Genomic DNA, 21,466 nt, shown 5'->3' on the forward strand with positions numbered 1-21,466 from the left:
AGACATACAACAAATCAAATTACTTCAAAAATAATTCTAAGAAAGTTACTTCATGTTTTTATTATTCATTTTTTTAAAATTTAATAATTAAAATTGATTACTCATTAGAACCATTAGATTTTAAAAAAATAAATAGTAAAGATTGAAAGTAATTTTATCTCTCTTAATATATATATATATATATATATATATAGAAAGATAAATAAATATTATTGGTGAATTTATGAACTTGAGTTAGGGGATAATTAAATTAAGAAATAAAAATTAATAATTATTATTATGAAAAGAGTGAAAAATAAGGGAAAACGAATAAAATATACATATTCACCGTCATATATTTGTTTTTGAAATGATGGGATGTGAATGTGTATCTGGCATATATATAGTAATATTTATAAATGATCAAATTATATTAGTGTAACTTACATAACTATTACATCATTTAATAATTTGATATAAAATATAATTTTATTGATTCAACCGTTGAATTGTTTTTGCATATTTTCAAGTTTGTTTGTGTAAATTTTTTTTATCAAAATTGAATAACAATAAATAAATAATCATACGATTGATATTTTAATATATTTTAAAATTTTTATATTACATCAATTTTAATCTATACAAATAAAGTAACAAATAACTTTAGATAATATTAAATTTGTTTAAATGATCTATATAAATGAAACTTTCAATCCAACTATAAGTAAAAAAAATAATAAAATTCATTAAATGATAATAATTGGTCTAATTTGATTTTTCTTGTTTAAATGATCTATGTAAATGAAACTTTCAATCCAACTGTAAGTTAAAAAAATAATAAAATTTTTTAAGTAATAATAATTGGACTAATTTGATTTTTCCTCGTGTGTGTGTGACTGAACAATTCATTTATCTATCATGCATCCATTCATAAATAAATCTATAAAATTTATTCATTAAAAAAAATTGGATTGAATGCAATTTGTCTATTTTATTTTATGAATGGTTAGTGATATATTCACTATTTTTCAAAATCTATTAGATAAAAGAAAACAAAAATATGGAGGAGCAAATAATCATTAGAAGTATATTATAAGGGCATTACATGTCTAATTAAAACCTGATATGAAATGAAAGGGACCAAAATTGGTTGATATTATCATTGCCAATTAGAATAGTAGTTGGAAGATAATGCACTTGAGCTGCCCATTCTCATCATATTGTTGACGAGCTATGTGCTGCCGGTGCAATAATTCAATCGCACAATATTGTAATACATCACTATCAGTTCCTATTAAACTATAACAAATGATATTTATACAAAAAGTGTGCAATTAAAAGAGAGAAAAAGGGAAAGATATTTAAATTTAAAATATAATAAATAATAGAATGATAGAGAGATAAATACAAAAAAAAATAATGATATAAAAATTATTATATGTGTATTATATATCTTCCATTATTACACACTAATAATCGTCAAATATGTTTAATTTCTACACATTATTTAAGGTGATTATATAATATTTTTGATAAGTGGAGTCTTGTTTTGACATGGAGCATTTCAAACATAGAGTGCAATTGAATCTAATGAAGATCCTCACTTAAGTCCACTACAAGAAGCTTAAGTAAGGACAACCAAGCCAGGAGACATACAAAGGTTTTGCTTAAGCAAGCCAATTTGAGCGCTTAAGTGAGGTAAGACAATGGACAATTACAATTTCAAGAAGGAGCCTCACTTAAGTGAGGGAGGCCTAAGTCCACTGCAGTTTATAAAAACCTAGTGTGTAAATGAAGAAATAAAGGTCGTGGTATGAATTGGAGCAGCTGTTCTATGTGAGAGAGAGTAGATCATTCTTAAGCTTTTAGCTTGTTATTCATTACACTTTGTATGAATTCTATCGAGGACTATAATCAAGTTATGAGCAGCTAATCTTCTCATCTGTTGGGGTTAGAAGAATTGACCTAATTTCATGCAATTCTCCCTTTTAAATACAATTGTTTATGTGTTTATTCTTCTTCTTCAATTCTTAATGCATGTTCTAGATTGATCACCTATTGTTTGACCATAGGAATCTTAGTTTAGTTGAAAAACACTCTTTTGATTTCTGAATTGAGAAGAGTACCTAATCGAGATTGTCGCTACACATAGGTCAATACCAATTAGGCTCCGTTAATTCTTAATCGCTAATGTTGATTATTTAGATAAAATTTTCAAAACATTGGGAATTAATTTAAATAATTTAGGTTCTTTCACCTAAGACATTAGGGTTAGAATATAGGATAAATAGTCATTTTCATTCCTTAAAGTGTGTAACGCTAACAAATTGGTCCTTGAAAGATAAAAAAAACACAAGGATGGAAATGTCACGAAATTGATGCTCATGTTGACATAAGGATTAAAGCTGCTTACAAATATGTCACTAATTTAATAAATTATTGACATTTTCATCCTTCAATTATACAACTAACTGACAAATATTTTCATGAAATATATAAACCTAATTAGTTGAGATCAGTAACAAGATACATGCACCAACAACACATTAGACCTAGAAGTTTTTTATTTTCTTATTGCAAATATTTATTATAATGTATTATAATTATAATTACAATTATAATGTCAAATTATCACAGAGGAATCAAGACTCAAGAGGAGGCAAGGCAGGGGTAGGTTCCCAAATAAAAAATTAGTTTGTCAAATCTTAAATGGACCATCCACAAGTAGAAGAAAACAAATATGAGAGGCCTAGCAACTAGGGGTGTTCAAAACCAAACCAACCCAAACGAAAAACTGCAAACTGCAAAAGAAAACCCGAGATCCAAACCAAATCGCGGGTTTTTGGATTAGTTTGGTTCTTTTTATAGAAACCGAACAGTTTGGTTTGGTTTCAATTTCTAGCTGAAAATCCAAACCAAACTGAACCAAACCACATATTTACATATTATATATTTGTTTTAATTTTTATTTTAGTACGTGTGACATTACTCATTAGGTGCGGATTGTTTGACATGCAATTATTGGAGACTAAGGGTGAAGAATTGGAAGATTAGAATCATTATTCATATGTTTTACTTGAATTATTGTTGTAGCATATTTTTATGAATTATTTGGATCTATTGACTGTTTTATGTTTTTATGTTTTACTTGAATTATTGTTGTAGCAGATTTTTATGAATTACTTGAATTATTTGACTGCTTTATGTTTTTATACTTTATTTTCTTAAGGAATATTTAGATCTACAACATGTTAATTTTTATTATGATTATAAACAAGATTTTATAATTTAAAAAAATAAAAAGAATCGCCCAAACCGCACCGCATAGATTGGTTTGGTTTGGTTTGAATTTTATTTTTTTAAAAATCCAAACCGAACCAAACCGCATGTTAATTTATTGTTTGGCTCAGACGTAATTTTGAGAAAAAAACCGCCCAAACCGCACCTCGAACACCCCTACTAGCAACTAGAACTACAATGCTTTTATAGCTTCGCCGCTCAATTAGTGACCACCTATATAATTATAATATGTTGAAGCCCTTAGTTTTTAGTTTTGGTTTGATAAATTTGCAATGCCTAACATGTTTAATAGATGGGGCATTTGTATTGAATGTTTTAGACTCGACATGTATGTGATATAGTTTAAGCTTTTTTCATGCTTAGTGATTGATTAAATATGAAGTGAATGAAGTATTCTTATTCTCTAAGTCTCTTAAGAACTTACTTCTACTTGAAATTTGGCTAACAACATTGAATTAATCGATTGTCTAACTTGGTAATCAAATACCTAAGCCAGATTCAGAAGAAGGAAGTATTTGTAGCTTAGGATAATCGATTACTCCATTTGATAATCGATTACCCAACACCTACAAACAAAGAGTAGCTCTCTGTGTGATTCTAGAATCGATTACCACACATAATATTCAATTACCTAGACAACACAGAAGAAATATAAATACTCAGATTAAAACGAATTAATCGATTACCCTTTTGATAATTGATTAACCAATTTTCGGAAATGCATATCAAAGGAGATTTTAACGAATTAATCAGTTACACGGTTTTATAATCGATTAAATTTGTTTTAATTGTCAAAATTTATAAACACCCTTATGCGTTTTCTTTATGAGAAACTCTTGATACGACCAATCCTAGAGAAAAAAAATTCAAGAAATTCTTGTAAAAGAATAGCATTGCATTTAGTCTAAAGATTGAAGTTGATAAAAGAATCATTCATTCTACCATCAAGAATTGACAATCTTGTGAAGAAAAAATGAAGATTAAAGATCTACTCATTTCAGGAGTATTCAATCACTTATCTTTCATTGTTTTAGATTGTGTTTCTTGGTTACCAAAAGTGTTAAAGAATTGATAAAGTTTCAATTTTGGATCTTTTCTTGTAGGGTTCAAGAGAAAGATTTGAATTCTATTAAAGAATTATGTATGCATAGTGTTTGCACTTGTTTTCTCTATATAATGGAAGTTCTAAGAGGACTTAGAACAACTAGATGTAGGTCTAGATTGGATTGAACCAGTATAAACTCTTATGTGATTGTCTTATTCTTTAAACTCCGAGTCTTGAATTCATCTTGGTTGTGGAATTGATCTCAAGGGCCATCATAATATATTTTGTTTTCTTACACATGCTATAATCACTAAAGTTTCTGATTTGTAATGATCTTTTTGAAGAAATTTTGATTGGTTTAAATGGGTGTTTTTAATCTATGTTAAGAACAAATTGGTAAAGAATTTGAAAAAATCCATTCAATCCCCCTTCTAGATTCTAGCCTAATCCAACATAATAGACATCAAAGAAAAAAGTGACAAATTAATCTAATTTTTCTCTTTGACATCTATTATAAATATATAGGTGGTCACTAACTAAGAGGGAAAACTATAAAATCATTGTAGTTTTGGTTACTAGATCTCTCCTGTTTGTTTTCTTCTACTTGTGGATAATCTATTTAAGATTTGATAAATTGATTTTTTATTAGAGAACCTGCCTGCTTGCCTCCTCTTAAGTCTTGATCCTCTATGATAAGTTGACATAATAATTATAATTATAATTATAATTATAATACATTATAATAAATATTTGTAATAACAAAATCAGAAACTTCTAAGTCTAATGTATTTTTGGTGCATGTATCTTATTACTAATGTCAAATAATTAGCTTTATATATTTCATGGATATATTTTTTAGTAAGTTGTATAATTGAAGGATAAAAATGCCAATACTTTGTTAAATTAGAGATGTATTTGTCAATAACTTTAGTCCTTATGTCCACGACATTTTTGTTCCTGAATGCCAAAATATCAAGACTTATTTTATGGGTATTCTCTTCACTTAAATGGTGCTCAGTTTTCTCATTCCTACCCAATGTGGAACTTTACCAATGAGTCTCTTCCACATGGTAGTCTCCCCCTATGTCGAAACATTGACTCTAATATCAATTGTTATGCAATTGAGGGGGGAGCACTGAGGAGATTTTCACCAATGGACCACCAAGAAAATCCCATATGTGAACTTGATATCACACTTTAACCCAAAATCTTAAAGCTCTAGTTTATGTGTTTTTTTTTCTCACTTATATGATGCTTAACTTTCTCGTTTTACTTAATGTGGGACTTCACTCACCTCACACTTGTACTCCAACAATCCCCCCCTCAAGTTTGAGTCTCTTTCACATGGTAATTTCCCCCTCAAGTGAAAAATATTTTCAATCTATGAGTATCCGATGGTTGCCTTTAGAGCTTAACCAGTGGTTGTCCCGACTTGCCTAGCCATTACCGCCAACATACTCTAATATCTTGCATCGTCATGCTCTTCATCGTTCCATGGCCACAGGACACATCGCTGACCCTCCATGCATGGACTTACCTGTTAGGAAGACTTTAGATATAAGGGATCCCATGTTCATGGATTCATCATCACCATCTTTCTCGTCTGAGTCGGTCATTACATCAAATCATCGGTTTTGATACTAATTGTTGTGCAACTAAGGGGAGTAAACACCAGAAAAAATTTATACCAATGAGATATGAACAATCATATAAGTAAACTTGACACATACTTTAACCCAAAACCTTAAGGTTCGGGTTTATGGTCAGTCTTCTCCTCACTTGTATAGTGTTCAATTTTCTCATTCCTATCCAATATGAGACTTTATCTCACATTTATATTTTAATAATAACTTTATCTTTATGTTAATTAAAACTATTCATTTGTGTAGGGGTTTGACTTCTTTTAAGTGAATAACTTATTTCAAAGAATAAAATAATAAATCTTAATCGTTGATAAAAAATTAACTATTAATAGTTTAACACATTTATAATTTGTTATACATATACATGTAATATTATATACATGTAATATTTATCATTAATTTACTTGTAGAAAATTTAGATTTGTGATTTTATTCTCTTATAAAAAACCTAAATCCTTAGGACTTCAAGATAACTAACAATTGAATATTTAGGATAACACTAATATGTATTATTCAAAATAGAAAACTCAAAACTCTAATTAATATACTTCATCATGTCCTTTTTATATAAAAAAATTAATTTTAACATACGTAAAATATGCTAAAAATTATTTCTTATAAAAAGGACAGAAGATACTAATATGGCCATAGGTTATATATAATATTTATGTACATGAAAAAAATATTTAATTTTTACTTTAACATTATACTATGGTTTTGTAAAAAAATAAAAACATCATACTAGGGTCGTTCTAGTCAATATTAAAAAATCAATAAATTTGTAAAGAAAATAATTAATAAAACACTTTTAAACACATTTTCTTAACAACACTGACTGGGGACTGAAATTTATCAAAAAGTATAAAAATTTGTAGCTTTTACCTTTCATTTAACAAGTCAATCTCTCATTGTTTTATAGTTTTTAATTAATAATAAAATGTGTTGATCATATTTAGGCTCAGAAAATTTTCTGAATTTAATGAAATTTCAACTTTTAAACCTTCAAACTTATTTTCCTATCTTAAGTTGGTCAAAGCCTAACTATTATTATTTACGTTAAAAATGGGGATTTAGTATTTTATGGAAAGGAAAAATGATCAAACTAATGAATTTATTTATAACAATTAAAAAATAAAAATTGTAAGGAATAACTTCCAACTAAAAAGGCATTGGCATTAATCATAATAGAGGAGACAAAAGCATAATTAGTCCTTTTTCTCACTTGAAAATAAATCACGTTAAAAAATTAATACAACGATACATCTAAAGTAGTAAGGTTATCAACTTTAAAAGCAACCGCAAGCATTACATCAATAGTACTTATATTGATGGTTAGTTCATGTTTCATGATTGGTACTTGGTAGGCAATATTGTATGAAATATGAAGAAAATTTCTTCGTTAGTTGTTAGCTATATTTATTTTTATTCAGATTTTTTACTAATATTACACATCTTCGTATAATATTTTTCTTATTAATCTTAATAATATTTTGTAAAGTCTATTAAATAAAAAGTAAGTATATTTAGTTTTTTAAAAACATAAAAAATTGTCCTTAAAAACAACATAAAAATTATATATTTTCTACATCAAGTAATATGCAGGATAGTTCAAAAAGACAGATAGAAAAGCTCGAGGAAATTTTAAAGACTAGAAAAAATTGTAATTAAGATAAAATACAAATTTAAGGAGGAATTTTTAAAATATATATTACTAATTTTTAAAATATTGTCATCTTATCATTATTAATTTATTTTTTATTTTTATAAATCATATCATTAATATCATAAAAAATATAAATGAAAAAATAATTAATATTACGTTAAAAAATTAAAATAATAATTATTTAGAAATAATTTTTTTCTTACATAAGACGGAGGGAGTATATGTAAAAAAAATACTGGAATGCACAATTAAGGATTGAGAATGTGAACCAATATTATCCTAAAGATCACAATATTGTTGGGGAGAGCTTACCCAATAATGTTAATGTCTAAAAACACTGCTCCACATAATCATGAAGTCTTTTTGATGTTATTACTCTCATTGCACTTAATTAGTTTAATTAATTATATTAAATAGGTTAACTTTTTATGCTATTATTTCAAATTATTTTATTTTTTTAGCTACTTAAGTTTTTTTATTAATATTTGAAAAAAAATAATTAAGTAAAAATACGCAAAACAAATAATTAATAAATTTACAAATTAAAAGAATTCTTATAACAAATAAATTTTTAAAAATAATCTTATAATTAAAGATCAGACAATTGTATCTTATATGCAATCTATACTATATTGTCCCTCGAGGGCCCTCCTTCACCCTCACCTTGCTCCATAGTTGACGCTTCTTCCTTGTATGTTTTTATTTTTTACTTTTCTTTGAGAACCAACCCGACAGTGTCACGTTCAAGACATCTTCTAGCATGCACAAGTTAGATAGGTGGGAGCTTTATCATCCTTTTAAAGTTATAGTGTGTTTTTTTTTCCCCACTATTTTAAGTTAGAAAGAAGTGGTAACATTTATTATATCTTATATTTTTTTAATTAAAGTCATAAAATTATTTATAATTTTAATATAATTTTTTATTTATAACTTCAAAATCGTTAAGTTCTTTTCTTTTTAATTTTATAACTTCAAAGTGATAATTTTTTTTTAAATTTTGTAATTTTGAAGTCATAGTGTGTTTTTTTTTTTACCGTTTTAGGATTTTTGTATTTACTTGTATTTTTTATTCTGTTTTCAATTGTAAATAATTTTATTTATTTAATTATTAAATAAACATTTTAAATTTTATTGTTATGCTTCTTCCCTCGACTTCTCTGCGACACCGCATGTCTCAAAACCACGGCCGTGAACAGACGACATAGAGGCTGATTGGGAACTCACAGTTGGTCTCGAAGTGAAAGTCGGAATCTGGTGTGCGGTGGTTCTGCTAACATCGGAGAGAATCATGAAGGCTAGATAGACGGAGGGTTGTGGTAGACCCACACACCTATTTTAACCGTTAATTATAAAAGCTTCATATCTAACGTTCCATTTTCTCTTCGCTAAAAGGATTGTATGACTTCTGATTTAAAGTGCTGAAACTAAAACGGATAATTCCCAACATTCAAGACTTATGAAATGGATAATAAAATTAAGGCTAGCTTGTATTTTTGAAAGAAATTAATCATTTTAAATATTAAATTTAAATATATTTTTTATTCCTATAATTTAACGTTTCTTTTATTTATGTTCTTATAATTTTTCTTATTCTAATTTTGTACAAAATGTGTTTAGTTTATTTTTTTTGTTCTTAATACCGTTTAGATAGTTCTTTGAATAGTAAAAAAAATATTTTAACGATTAAAAAAGATGTTATCTAAAATATTTTAAGAATAAAAATTAAATAAATATATTTTATAAAAACTAAAATGAAAAAAATACAAGGATAAAAAAATACTAATATATAAAATAAAGATATTAAAGCCTAAATATTATTAGAGTTTATATATAAAAAAAACAACAAGAATTTTAATTCCTAATAATCAGTAATAATGCATTTATACGACTTCCCATTGTAGTCACACGTCACAACTTTGGAAACAAATAATAATTAAAAAAAAATAAACTATATAACATCAACTAAGCTAATGTCTAAAAAAAAATTATTAAATGATGTAAATCTATCACGTCATTTATAATCACAACTAATAATTATGTAACATGTGAGCAATCAAAAACATATCTATTAAATTAAAGATATATTCAATAATTATCTAACAAGAATTAATTGTATTATTCTTTAATTTAAGAAATCTTAATCAATTTAAAATATTAACTTATTTACCTATCATATGATGATTGGTCGAAATTATAAATGAGTAGTAATCCTGAATCATCTAATCATTTCTCCTCAAACAGATACAATCAGGATCATTTAGTCAACTTGCCTCTCATTAAAATGAACAAACAATCTAAAAAGAAAGAAGACAAATAAATCTTCTGAGAGTTCACGGTCACCAAATTGAGAGCATGTTTCCATATGGTCCTTGTAAATGTATGTCGTTATTAGAAAATCTCACATAATTTGTCTCAACTCTATAATTTATATATCTATTGAATAACTTCCCTTAATCCACATCACTTGCCTCAATTCTCAGGATGCATCTTATAGTCCTCTTCCTCAACATAAATTTCATTCAAAAAGCTTCATTGACAGCAGACTCATTGTTGCTTTGAACTGCAACCATGTATGGCTTAACTAATCTTTTTTGTAATTTCTGTTTACGCTCAATGAGGCACAGCTTGTACTTAGTTCAGTTTTTAATAAAATCTTTGCATTAAAAAAAAAAAGAAAACTAATCTGAGGTGGCCAAGCTAAAAATAAAAAATCCAAGCAACAAGCAATGTTATTACTTAATAGCATTTGAAACCAGTTGGTTATCTCATCAAATAAGATTGAAAATTTGAAACTGTAGGCATTTGGCAATAGTATTGTTCACACGAAGAGTATCTTGCATATAAAACTCCCAACTCAGTAAAGATACTCCAATCCTAACCCACTCTCCATTAGAGATATGAGTTCATTGAAGCATCCTTTGTTCTGATAATACTCGCTAACCTCCTCCAAATCATCTACCTTCATTATATAACAGATAGTAAATAATCAGACAACAGCAAAAAGTTTAGACAAAGCAATCAATAGTTTTTCTGTCTCTTTTTAGTATTTTGCTAGTAACTACATTCTTTAACTTGCTTTCAAAGGTTTTCCAATATTGGAGGGGGCAATTTGTGTAACAATTTTGGACTGAGGAGGTGTTTGAGCAGTTGCAATCAAAACCTGTGGTTCAATGGCATTTGTATTCACAATGACACGTTTGATATCAGGAAGCTCAGTAAAATGCTGCACAGTACAAAGACCAGGTTCAAGAGATATTCTAACAAGAGAACATTATACTGTCATCAGAATTTAAGAAGGAAAGAACATAGTTGTCCAATATGTGGGCGATCATAATGACTGAACATGCCATTGGCCAATATGGCATCAGCAGCATTTGAAAAGGTCACAAGCTTAATTTCCAGAACCTTAAAAAAATACATACAACATTGTGATTTCTTTTGTAAAAAAAAGAATCCATATATCACCATCTGAAATAAGAGAACCTTAACCTTTGTTTGAAGATATCCATCATCCAACAAAATGGTTGTTGCTCACGGATCAAATTCCTCTAAGAAGTGTATATATATATATATATATATATATATATATACTGTACACGGATCTAGCCGAAAACCCAGTTATACCCCAAAAATCTTTAAAGCATGGATTTTTCTTGAAAAGCACTATCAGAATTAGAGAACTAAGTGAACAGAACAAATAAGAGAAAACATTGAGAACAGAAAATGAAAAAACTGATATTATTGATTCTAAAAAAGTTAGTTTTAATGCAATTACAAATGAGGTATTTATAAACCTTTAGACCTTGAAGCTAATCACAAACTAACTAACAACTAACTAACATAATTCTATTAAACTAACTGACAACTAACTAACAGTTGTTAGTGAAAGAAAAGTAGTTAGCTTATACTAATTACCCTAACTATCTTGCAATAATTGTTTGTAACAGTTATTTTTATACATTCATTCTAATACCTCCTCGCAAACTCAAGGGGAAGGTTTTTCTACAGGAAAGTGCTTCACATTGAGTTTGTCCCTTAATATTTCAAATCTTGTTGAGGAAAGTGGCTTGGTTACAATATCTGCCCATTGATCTAAGGTAGGAAGATGCACAACTGAAAGTTGTTTGGCCAAAACTTGTTCTCTTACAAAAAGGACATCAATTTTCATATGCTTTGTTCTACTATGGAACACTGCATTGTGAGCTATGGACACTACACTTTTATTATCATAGTAAATCAAAAGAAACATATAATTATGTTAGAATGGTTCTAATCTAGGTTAATTCAGTAGATGTTTAGGCCAAGCTTCTATATTCAACTTTAGTGCTGGACCTTGCCGTGACTTTTTGCTTCTTGGACCACCAGAATATCAAGTTTGAGCCAAGAAAGATAGCTACTCTTGACGTGGAACGTTTGTCATCAATATTTGATGCCTAATCAGCATCACAGAAAGCATAGAGTGCCATAGGTTTTGAAACAGAAGTAGGTTGAAGGAATAAACCATGAAATATAGTATCCTTGAGATATCTTAATATCCCTTTGACCACATTCCAATGAGAATCCAATGGATTAGCCATATACTGACAAACCTTGTTAACAACATAACAAATCTCAGATCTTGTAAGGGTAGCATATTGTAGGTCATCTACTACTGACCTATAAAGAGTTGGATCATTAAATAAAGCACCTCCATGTTTGGACAATTTGCAGTTTGTAACCATAGTAATAGAGATAGAGTGTGCCTCAACCATTTGTGTTTTATGAAGTAGATCTCTGACATACTTGCTTTGAGACATCAAAATAGACCTATTAGGGAGATACTTAATCTACAGCCCCAAGAAATAGTATAAGTGACCTAGCTATTTGAGAGAAAAGGTTGTATTCAATTTCGATGTTAACTGCTGAATGAGAGAGTTAGAACTTCCTGCGATGATTATATCATCTACATAAACTACAATGTAGACAGTGTGTTGTTGATGTGTATAAATGAACACAGAGGGATCACACTTGCTTCCTACAAACCTAATCTATATTAGTGTTGACCTTAACCTGTCAAACCACAGACTTGGAGCTTGCTTTAACCCATAGAGAACCTTGTTAAGTTTACAAACCAAGGATTTTCTTTCAACTTTAAAACCTGCAGGTTGAGTCATATAGACAGTCTCCTCAAGTAATCCATTTAGAAATGCATTATTGACATCAAGCTAAAATAGGTCCCAACCTTGTGAGAGAGCAAGAGTTAGAACTACTCTAATTGTAATTAGTTTTACCATAGGAGAAAATGTTTCATGAAAGTCAAAGCCATGAACTTGATGAAATCCCTTAGCAACTAGTCTAGCTTTGTACCTATTGATTGAACCATCAATATTTTCTTTTATTCTAAAGACCTACTTGCATCCAATAGCTTGTCTACCAACTGGTAATGGAACTATATCCCAAGTTTTGTTTCTCATTAGAGCATTATACTCCTCCTGCATAGCTGCAAACCATTCTGAACTTTATAGGGCTTGCTTTACACCTTTAGGTTCAAAATGAGTGAGAAATAATGAAGGATGCAACCTATGATTGTGTATTCCTGATTTAGACCTAGTTTGCATAGGATAAGTGTTAATGGGAATTAGAGTTGATGGAGACACAAATTCACTATAGTATTTGATGATTGAGGATGAGTGGGAGAGGGTGTAGTTGGTATAGATTCACTAGATGACACTATATTGGATGATTGAGGATAAGGGGAAGTGGATTTAGATGAGGTTTGATTTAAGGCAGTAGTAGAGAAACCAGGAGGAATAGATGGAGCTGAAAGGGAATTGGAGAAAGGTATTTGGGAAAGTGAAGGTGTAGAGGCTGAAACAGGGGGAGATAGGTTATGATTGAGGCTGAAATACAAAGTAATATTTTGTGTTGAACTACAGGAAGAGGAAAATAGATCTAAGTATGGAAACCTCAACTCATTAAACAAAACATCCTTAGAAATATAAATTCTACCAGTTGAAGATAGACATTTGTAGCCTTTATGTGAAGAGGAGTACCCCAAGAAAATACACTCTTTAGACCTGAAATCTAGTTTGTGAGTATGATAGGGTTTCAATAAAGGAAAGCATGCACAACCAAAAGTTTTAAGAAAGTGAAAATCAGGCTCTTGGTTAAAAAGAGTGACAAATGGAATAGAAAAGTTGAGTGATGCAATGGGTAACCTATTAATCAAATAGACTACAGTGACAAAAGCATAATCCCAAAACTGTAGAGGTAGAGTTGCATGATGAAGTAATGTGAGTCCTAGATCAACTATATGTCTATATTTCCTTTCAACTACTCCATTTTGATGATGAGTGTATGGGAAAATTAACCTATGTGAAATGCCATAGGAAGCTAATAAAGCAGAGAAGAGTCTATATTCACCACCCCAATCACATTGAACACTTTTTATTTGAGTGTTAAGTTGAATTTCAACTGATAACTTGAAAGTTTGGAAAACAGACACAATTTCAACTTTAGTTTTAATAGGAAATGTCCAAGTATATCGTGAAAATGCATCAATAAATGATACATAATATTTGAAACCAGAGTAAGAGGTTAAATGAGAAGGCCCCCATAAATTTGTAAAGACAAGTTCAAAAGGAGAATAAACTGAAGTGGAAGCATGAGAAGATAGCCTATGAGATTTTCCCACACAACAAGAGGCACAAAAATCTGAAATCACTTTATTAGATGATGAAATGTTACACTGATCAAGAACAAGTTTTAGTACATGACTATTAGGGTGTCCTAACCTAGCATGCCAAAGCCTAATAGTGTTAGGAGATGAAAAACCAGAACTAGATGTAACAATAGAGTCTTTATTAGTAGTAGAAGATGTTGTTGATAACAACTGAGGTCTGTGATCCTGGAGTTTGATGTTATGAAAAGAATAGAGACCATCAGCACCCATAACACCTTGAAGGAGCACTTTATTGGTCCCATGTGATTTGACAAGGCATAAGTGAGGGTGAAATTCAAAGAAAACAACATTATCTTTAGCTAAATGACTAACAGTTAGCAAATTTTTCGAAATGGAAGGAACATGTTATAGCTTATTAAGCTTGAAAGTAATACGATGGTTATTAGGAGACAAAAATGATGAAGAACCAGTGTTGGAAATACTCAAACCTTCACCATTTCCTATAAAGATTTGGTCAGGTCCATCAAAATGCGACAATTGTTTGATATGTTGTGATTCACCAGTTACATGAAAACTAGCTCCAGAATCTGGAATCCATGTTGAGCTAGCTTGACCATTACCCTGAGGTGTCGAATTGGTAAGCATCACACTAGGCTGACTGGAGGACTGAGTAACTGGTTTAGAGTTAGAATTAACCCTAGTGTTTGAGGTCCTACCTGAGGCAATCAGATAAGGAATTGGTTGGAGCGTAGTTGGACCAACAAAGGTGAGCGACTCATGAGGTTGAAAATTCATATCAGAACGAAAGTGACACATATTAGCAGTGTGACCATACTTGAGGCAAATTTGACACTGGAAGTTAGCAAATCTGCCTCCACCGTGGCCTCTTTTAGAACCACTACAACCACCACCTTGATCAAACAAAGTATTACGATCACCATTACTTCTACCATAAGCTCCTCTAGAGCCACCAAAATCATTACCTTTATATGAGCTTCCATACGAATAACCTTGAGTGTAATTAAGGGATGCAAGCGCAAGCATCTTAGTGTCTCGATTGTACCGAACAAGGTGAGTTTCGTAGCCTTAAAGCAGAGCCTCAATCTCTGCAATGGATGGTGTGCGTTTCTTGCTTTCAATAATAGAAACTACTGGCACATAGTATGAAGGTAGACATTCAAGAATAGCATCAACATGTTCCTCATGCTGTACTGGAACTCCAACGCTAGCAAGCTCGTCAATGTAGCCTTTGATTTTGTGAAGGTACTCATCCATTGTTTTTCCTTTGAGTGAGACAGCACGCATCGCGGTCCGTAGTTGTCGTGCTCTAGACTTGGTGTGAAGGCTGAAATGCTCGTGAATCTTCTCCCATATCTGATAGGAGTGATTCGAGCCTAGCACGCAAGAAAGGAAAGACTTCGAAAGTGTCGATTGAAGCCAAACAAGCAAACTTTGGTCCTACACTTCCCAGGCTTTGTATTCAGGATTAATGCGATCCATGATTCGATCATCTTCTTTGAGAAATTGAGGCGGAATAACTGGATTAACCACAAACCTCTACAGCTTATGCAATTTAATGACTGGCTCGACGTGTTATCGCCAGTGTAGATAGTTGGAATCATCCAATTTCTCAACTATCGTTGTCGGAAATGAATGTGAACTGAAACCTTGAGATGCGGAAGCCATGGATGTGAAGATGCGGCTCGATAAACTGAAGAGAAGAGCTTTTACGAAGAAACAAACTCTAATACCATATCAGAATTAGAGAACTGAGTAAACAGAGAGAATAAGAGAAAACATTAAGAAAAGAAAAAGAAAAAACTGATATTATTGATTCTGAAAAAGTTAGTTTTAATGCAGTTACAAAGGAGGTATTTATAAACCTCTAGACCTTGAAGCTAATCACAAACTAACTACCACAATTTTGTTAAACTAACTAACAAAATTCTGTTAGTGAAAGAAAAGTAGTTAACTTATACTAACTGCCCTAACTGTCTTGAAATAACGGTTTGTAACAATTATTTTTATACATTCATTCTAATAAGCACTTGGATGCTCCACTAGGTTGAACACTTGAGTACCCTCAAGCTCGTGGTATATCAAAGTGCACACTTCTAGAAAAACCCTGAGGTACTCGGCTATGTTGAGTACTCAAGTACTTCCCATCTTTAGTATAACAATGTTCTTGAAGAGTATTCAGGTACTCGGTTAGGCCGAGTAATTGAGTATATGTATCTCCTCGTATACCCATAGATCTGCTCTTGGAAGGTACTCAGGTACTCGACCTAGAAAGTACCTGAATACCCCTTATACTTATTACATGAAGGTGTCCTTCTTTGTAAGTACTCAATTATTCGACAAGGCCAAATGCCACCAGAGTACTCCAAATGCCTAAAAATATTCCCAAAGCATGATTATTTTAAAGAAAGTTGTTAAGACTATTATAAAAACCCTTAATGACAATTATAAGAGCAATACTTGATATGGTAATGAGGTACAAGGGCCATAGGTTCAAGGTCCACTTAGATTTGTATAAATAACTTCAAGATTATCGAGATAAGATATTGTATTAAATACTCTTTTATTGTTCTCGTTCAAGATCTAACTTGAGCGTTTGAATACTTTTTAAAGATACCACACTCTTCGGATTGTCGAATACCAAATAGTGGAGAAAGAAGACCTTAGAGAAGAAGCAAGCTAAGAGAAAAAATTATTTGTCTGCTCTCGTGTAGGTACAAAAATAAAAAGTTTCAGTTCACAAATAACCAAAATAAAGTGTAAAGTTGGATCCTACTTAAACAAATAATCTTTAGATGAAATTAGAGAAAAATATGTTATCCTAGCAAGATACTTATCAAAAGGCCTTGCAAAAAATCATAACTTACAATCTGTTACTTGTTCATTCTGGTATTCTCTGTCAAAACATAAAAACATATACACAAGCATATGCTACAAAAATAAATAACATATTTTTCATCATTTTCTTGCACTCTTGTGCTAATTGTCTTGTTGATAATTGCTTTACTCTAGATGACATAAAATACTTTTTAAGACAACTACAATCTACTGAGACACAAAATAAATGTAACAATAAATATTATAGTCAAGTATTCACCAGTCAATAGAACATCAGCCAATTCAAAAGTCAACACATGAAGCTTATGAACTTTAAAAATTAAAACTACATAAAAGTACAAAATTATCAAATGCAGCTCGAGTTACCAATTCTAATGCACCGGGGAGCTTTCCTCTTCTAACAATATACCAGAAGGTAGCAAGTAAAGCACGATTAAAAGGCAAGAACATATACTATGAAGTACAAACACTCTATTGAAGCTCTATAATTACATATTCTGTTTTTATCTCATATTTTATTCATTAATTAATTTGATATTTAAAAAAAGTACTCTTAAGACTATTTTTTTTAAAAAAAAAACTTTTTATACCAATATGTAGGAAATAGGAATGTGTCAACTGGCTGATAAAGCATAATCAAGCAATGCTTATACCTGGCTGGGCACCAAGTTCAATGATAATGACATGCATCTTTGAAATGTAACCTGTCCAGCATTGATTCTCTTGGATGCAAAACAAATAAGAGTTGAATCCTTATCTCAAAGAATGTGCTTCAAGAGGCCAATGAGGCAGCATGTGCTTGGCTCCACTGCTGAGCTACAAAGAAGAATTTGATAGTGCTTCAAGGCCCTGTCTCCACTGCTGAGCTGCAAGGAAGAATTTGATATCAAATTGTAATATTTAAGAATCATTTTGAAGTTAAGTTGTAACTTAGAGAATCAATTAATATTAATTTATAAAATTTAAAAATCAATTTGACATTAAGACTGTTGTACCACAGTCAAAGGATATAATTATTTTTCTTTTTACACATTCAAATATTAAATCAAAATTCTCGTTGTTCACTAAATTATTTCCATTGCTCTAGTCTTATACTTTCAAAGATAAAAGGGACTACATACCAAAAGATCCTTTTAAAAGTATATTTTTTTTCTGTTTGATCCTCGGAGGGTCGAGGTGGTGGTGGGCATTGGGCCTACCAGGCCCAATCTGTTTTGACATTTCTGAATTACTAATGATGAATTGAAATTTTGTTAGCATGACATTCATTTGCGTTGTGATTAATCTTTTCGTGGTGTGGTGTGTTTGTGTATCTTGTTGCTAACGTGCGGATAAGCTTTCCATTTGAAGGGATGGGTCAGTAAGCAACACTGTCTGACCCCTATTGATGGCTAAAAAATCCTTGAGGTAAGGTCCAGTTAAAATAATGAAAGGAAAACAAAAATTTATTTTTCTTTTCAAGTTTGTTTATCTTGTTGGGGTTCTCTCATTCCATTAACACAAAGCGAAAAGGACACCAAATTGCACGTGTCACAGGCTGCAGTGTGCAAGTGTAGATTATGATTTTATGTCACACTCACGCAAAGATCACAGCCTCATATATAGTTATATACAACTCTTCGTCCCATGCCTCCATGCCTGATTTCAACTAGAACATGTCGGGTATACATGCTGCAGCCAAATTCACCCATGTCAAATCTCCACAATGCTATCATGCACGTGTACTCAATTGCAAACAAACACTTACTGCGTGTTTAGATATTATTTGAAATTAATTCTGATGACCAAAATCTTGATGTGATCATGAAAAAAAAATATTTTTGTCACAATGTCATAAAAAGTAATCAACATAAATAGCCCAAAAACATAAATATGTATTTAGATACTCCAAGAACAAACAACGTGATTTCAATAATTTACAGTACAACCTGTAAATATTCATTTTCATTATTATTCCTTTTTTCTTATCAACATTTTTCCACACACACTGACACCTCCAACTAGCTTCACTCTCCCTGTGATTGCAGTTGCACTGCACCAACCACCCCCTCCCACCCAAATCCCACATTTTCATTTTTACCCTTTCGTTTTCTATATTTTTAAATTCCGAATTTGTCCCTAAATGAATTCCCCTTTCTACCCTCTCTTTCCGAATATTTCGCGGGCATGTCAAGTCTTTAACTTCTTCAGAACTGTCAACTGCCACCGCCGGTTCCGCGTCGGAAGCCAATTCCCTCACCACCACCCAACCTTCTGTTTCCCAATTTACCATTTCCCTGATCGCCAATTTTCCAATTCTACCCCTCGCCCGGTTTTCATTTTCAGTTATCGTTTCTTCTTCTTCTTCTTCTTCGTCGTGGTCGAACTCGGCGAACTCCGAGTCAACTCGGTCGAGAACACACCGCGGCGACGATTCCGCAATCTCACCACACGGCAACAAAAACGGATGCTGCAGCAGCTGATCGCAGCTCCACCGCCGCCACGCTTCCCTTCTCAAACACTTCTCGAGAAAATCCCTTCCGAGCTCCGACAACCGCCTCGGAAACTCCGGCACCTCGCCGGAGAACCCGATCCGGTTCAGCGTGTCCACAATGTTCCCCTCCAACGGCGGTTTTCCGGTGATCATCTCGATCACCGTGCATCCCAACGACCAAACATCCGACGCCGGACCTTGCAACTCCCGGCGAACCACCTCCGGCGCCATCCACAGCGGACTCCCGCGCGGCACCACCGCCGGAAACCCTTCGCCGGAGAACTCCGCCGCCGATCCGAAGTCAGCGAGCTTGCAATTGAAACCTTTCCCTCCGTCTCCGACGAGAACGTTCTTTCCCTTCACGTCGCAGTGAACGACGCCGTTTGCGTGCAAGTGCTTCAGAGCGCTCACAAGGCACCACGTGTAGTGTCTCACTAAAATCTCGTCCACGTCAGCATCCAGGTCAGCGAGCGTGCCACCTGGCATGTACTCCATATGAAGGTTCCGCTGCTCGCACGTGGCGTCGTCGCCGAGAAAAGTTACCACGTGCGGAGAAGACATGCGCTGGAGGATCCGAATCTCGTTCTCCAACGCCTCCAGCTGACCCGGGAGACCCGTTTTTAAATCCACGGACTTCACCGCGAAAATTTGAGTTTGATCGTCACGTTTGCGAAGCGCGACACTGACAGTGCCAAACGCGCCCTTACCAACGCACTTCCCTCTTATCCAAGAAGAACCCATTTTCAAAGCTTCTAATAACTCAACATCACTTGGTTCAAATTTTGTTTTTTATCCTCTGAGGTTGCAATTGAAGGGATGTGAATGTGAATATATATAGTGTGGAGTGGGTGTGTGCTTCTAATTGGTTTCCAACTTGAACTTCTAATTTTTTTTTTCTTTCTTTGGGACCTATGTGGAATTTAATGGAAGTGGATAATTAACAAAAACGGTGGTCGCAAGAAGTTTTTTCAAATGACGTACATAGTGATAGAGATTAGAGAGGGACGAAAGGATTAATAAAGAGTTTTTTTTTTTCTTCTTCTTTATTTTCGGGTGTTTTGATCCTTATCCAATTTACTTGGGTTTGAGTAACTTTACCCATTTTACTTCTTTTGTGGAATACTTACGTTGTTATTAATGGTATGTGTACAAAAGGAGAATAATTAGATCCTTATCGAACAACACTTCTTTAAACTAGTAGGTTGGAGTTGAATTGAGAGAATGTTTGTTTTGTTGTAGTGTGTGTTTTAAGAGAGATTTAACGGATGAATGCAAAAGAAAGGGGATGATGTTTTGGGCAATTTCTGTTAGGTGTGTCACTAACGGATTGTCAAATATGTACTTAGACAATATAATTGTATTTGAACTAAATCAGATTAGGAATTAGATTGAGAGAATACGGTTGTATTTAACTCAAACTAGATTAGTTAAATTTGGAATGTAATTAAACTAGACAAGCTTTTTTTATAAGCATTTATAAATGAAATTAAAAAAATAAAAATAGAATAAATTTCTATCATAAATTATTTTTTAATTTTTTGGAGAAACTTTTTTATAAGCATTTTATGTTTAGGTTATTTTTAGTTAATAACTTATTTCTTTTTTATTTTCTTCTATAAATGCTTACAAAAGAATTTATTCAATCAAGTCATTTTACTCCAACCTTTTTAGGTGGCAAAATTGTGTTGTGCCTAATAAATAGGCTAGCTTATTCATTCACTTAAGTTGTCACATGAAAGACATCTATCGAACAAAGGATAAAAGTGACTTGACAAAATATTAAGCTTTCTAAATTTATGTAAATAGGACAACACTTATTTTTTGTAGTCCCTTTATTCGACGCTTA

At 31.8% G+C, this 21,466-nt stretch overlaps 1 protein-coding gene across 1 annotated transcript; it reads right to left on the reverse strand.

The window, feature by feature from the left end:
* Positions 1 to 18,978: 18,978 nt before the first annotated feature.
* LOC114373085 (mitogen-activated protein kinase kinase kinase 17-like) lies at positions 18,979 to 20,531 on the reverse strand. The gene has a single exon (XM_028330630.1). The coding sequence runs from the start codon at positions 20,359 to 20,361 to the stop codon at positions 18,979 to 18,981; it is 1,383 nt and encodes a 460-aa protein (XP_028186431.1). The 5' UTR covers positions 20,362 to 20,531.
* Positions 20,532 to 21,466: the final 935 nt, after the last annotated feature.

The sequence above is a fragment of the Glycine soja genome, chromosome 11 (genome assembly GCF_004193775.1).
Source record: "Glycine soja cultivar W05 chromosome 11, ASM419377v2, whole genome shotgun sequence".
Taxonomy (NCBI): domain Eukaryota; kingdom Viridiplantae; phylum Streptophyta; class Magnoliopsida; order Fabales; family Fabaceae; genus Glycine; species Glycine soja.

Bases quoted from the DNA above. Each gene is read 5' to 3' on its own strand.
- LOC114373085 (XM_028330630.1), bottom strand. From the start codon at position 20,361: ATGGGTTCTTCTTGGATAAGAGGGAAGTGCGTTGGTAAGGGCGCGTTT.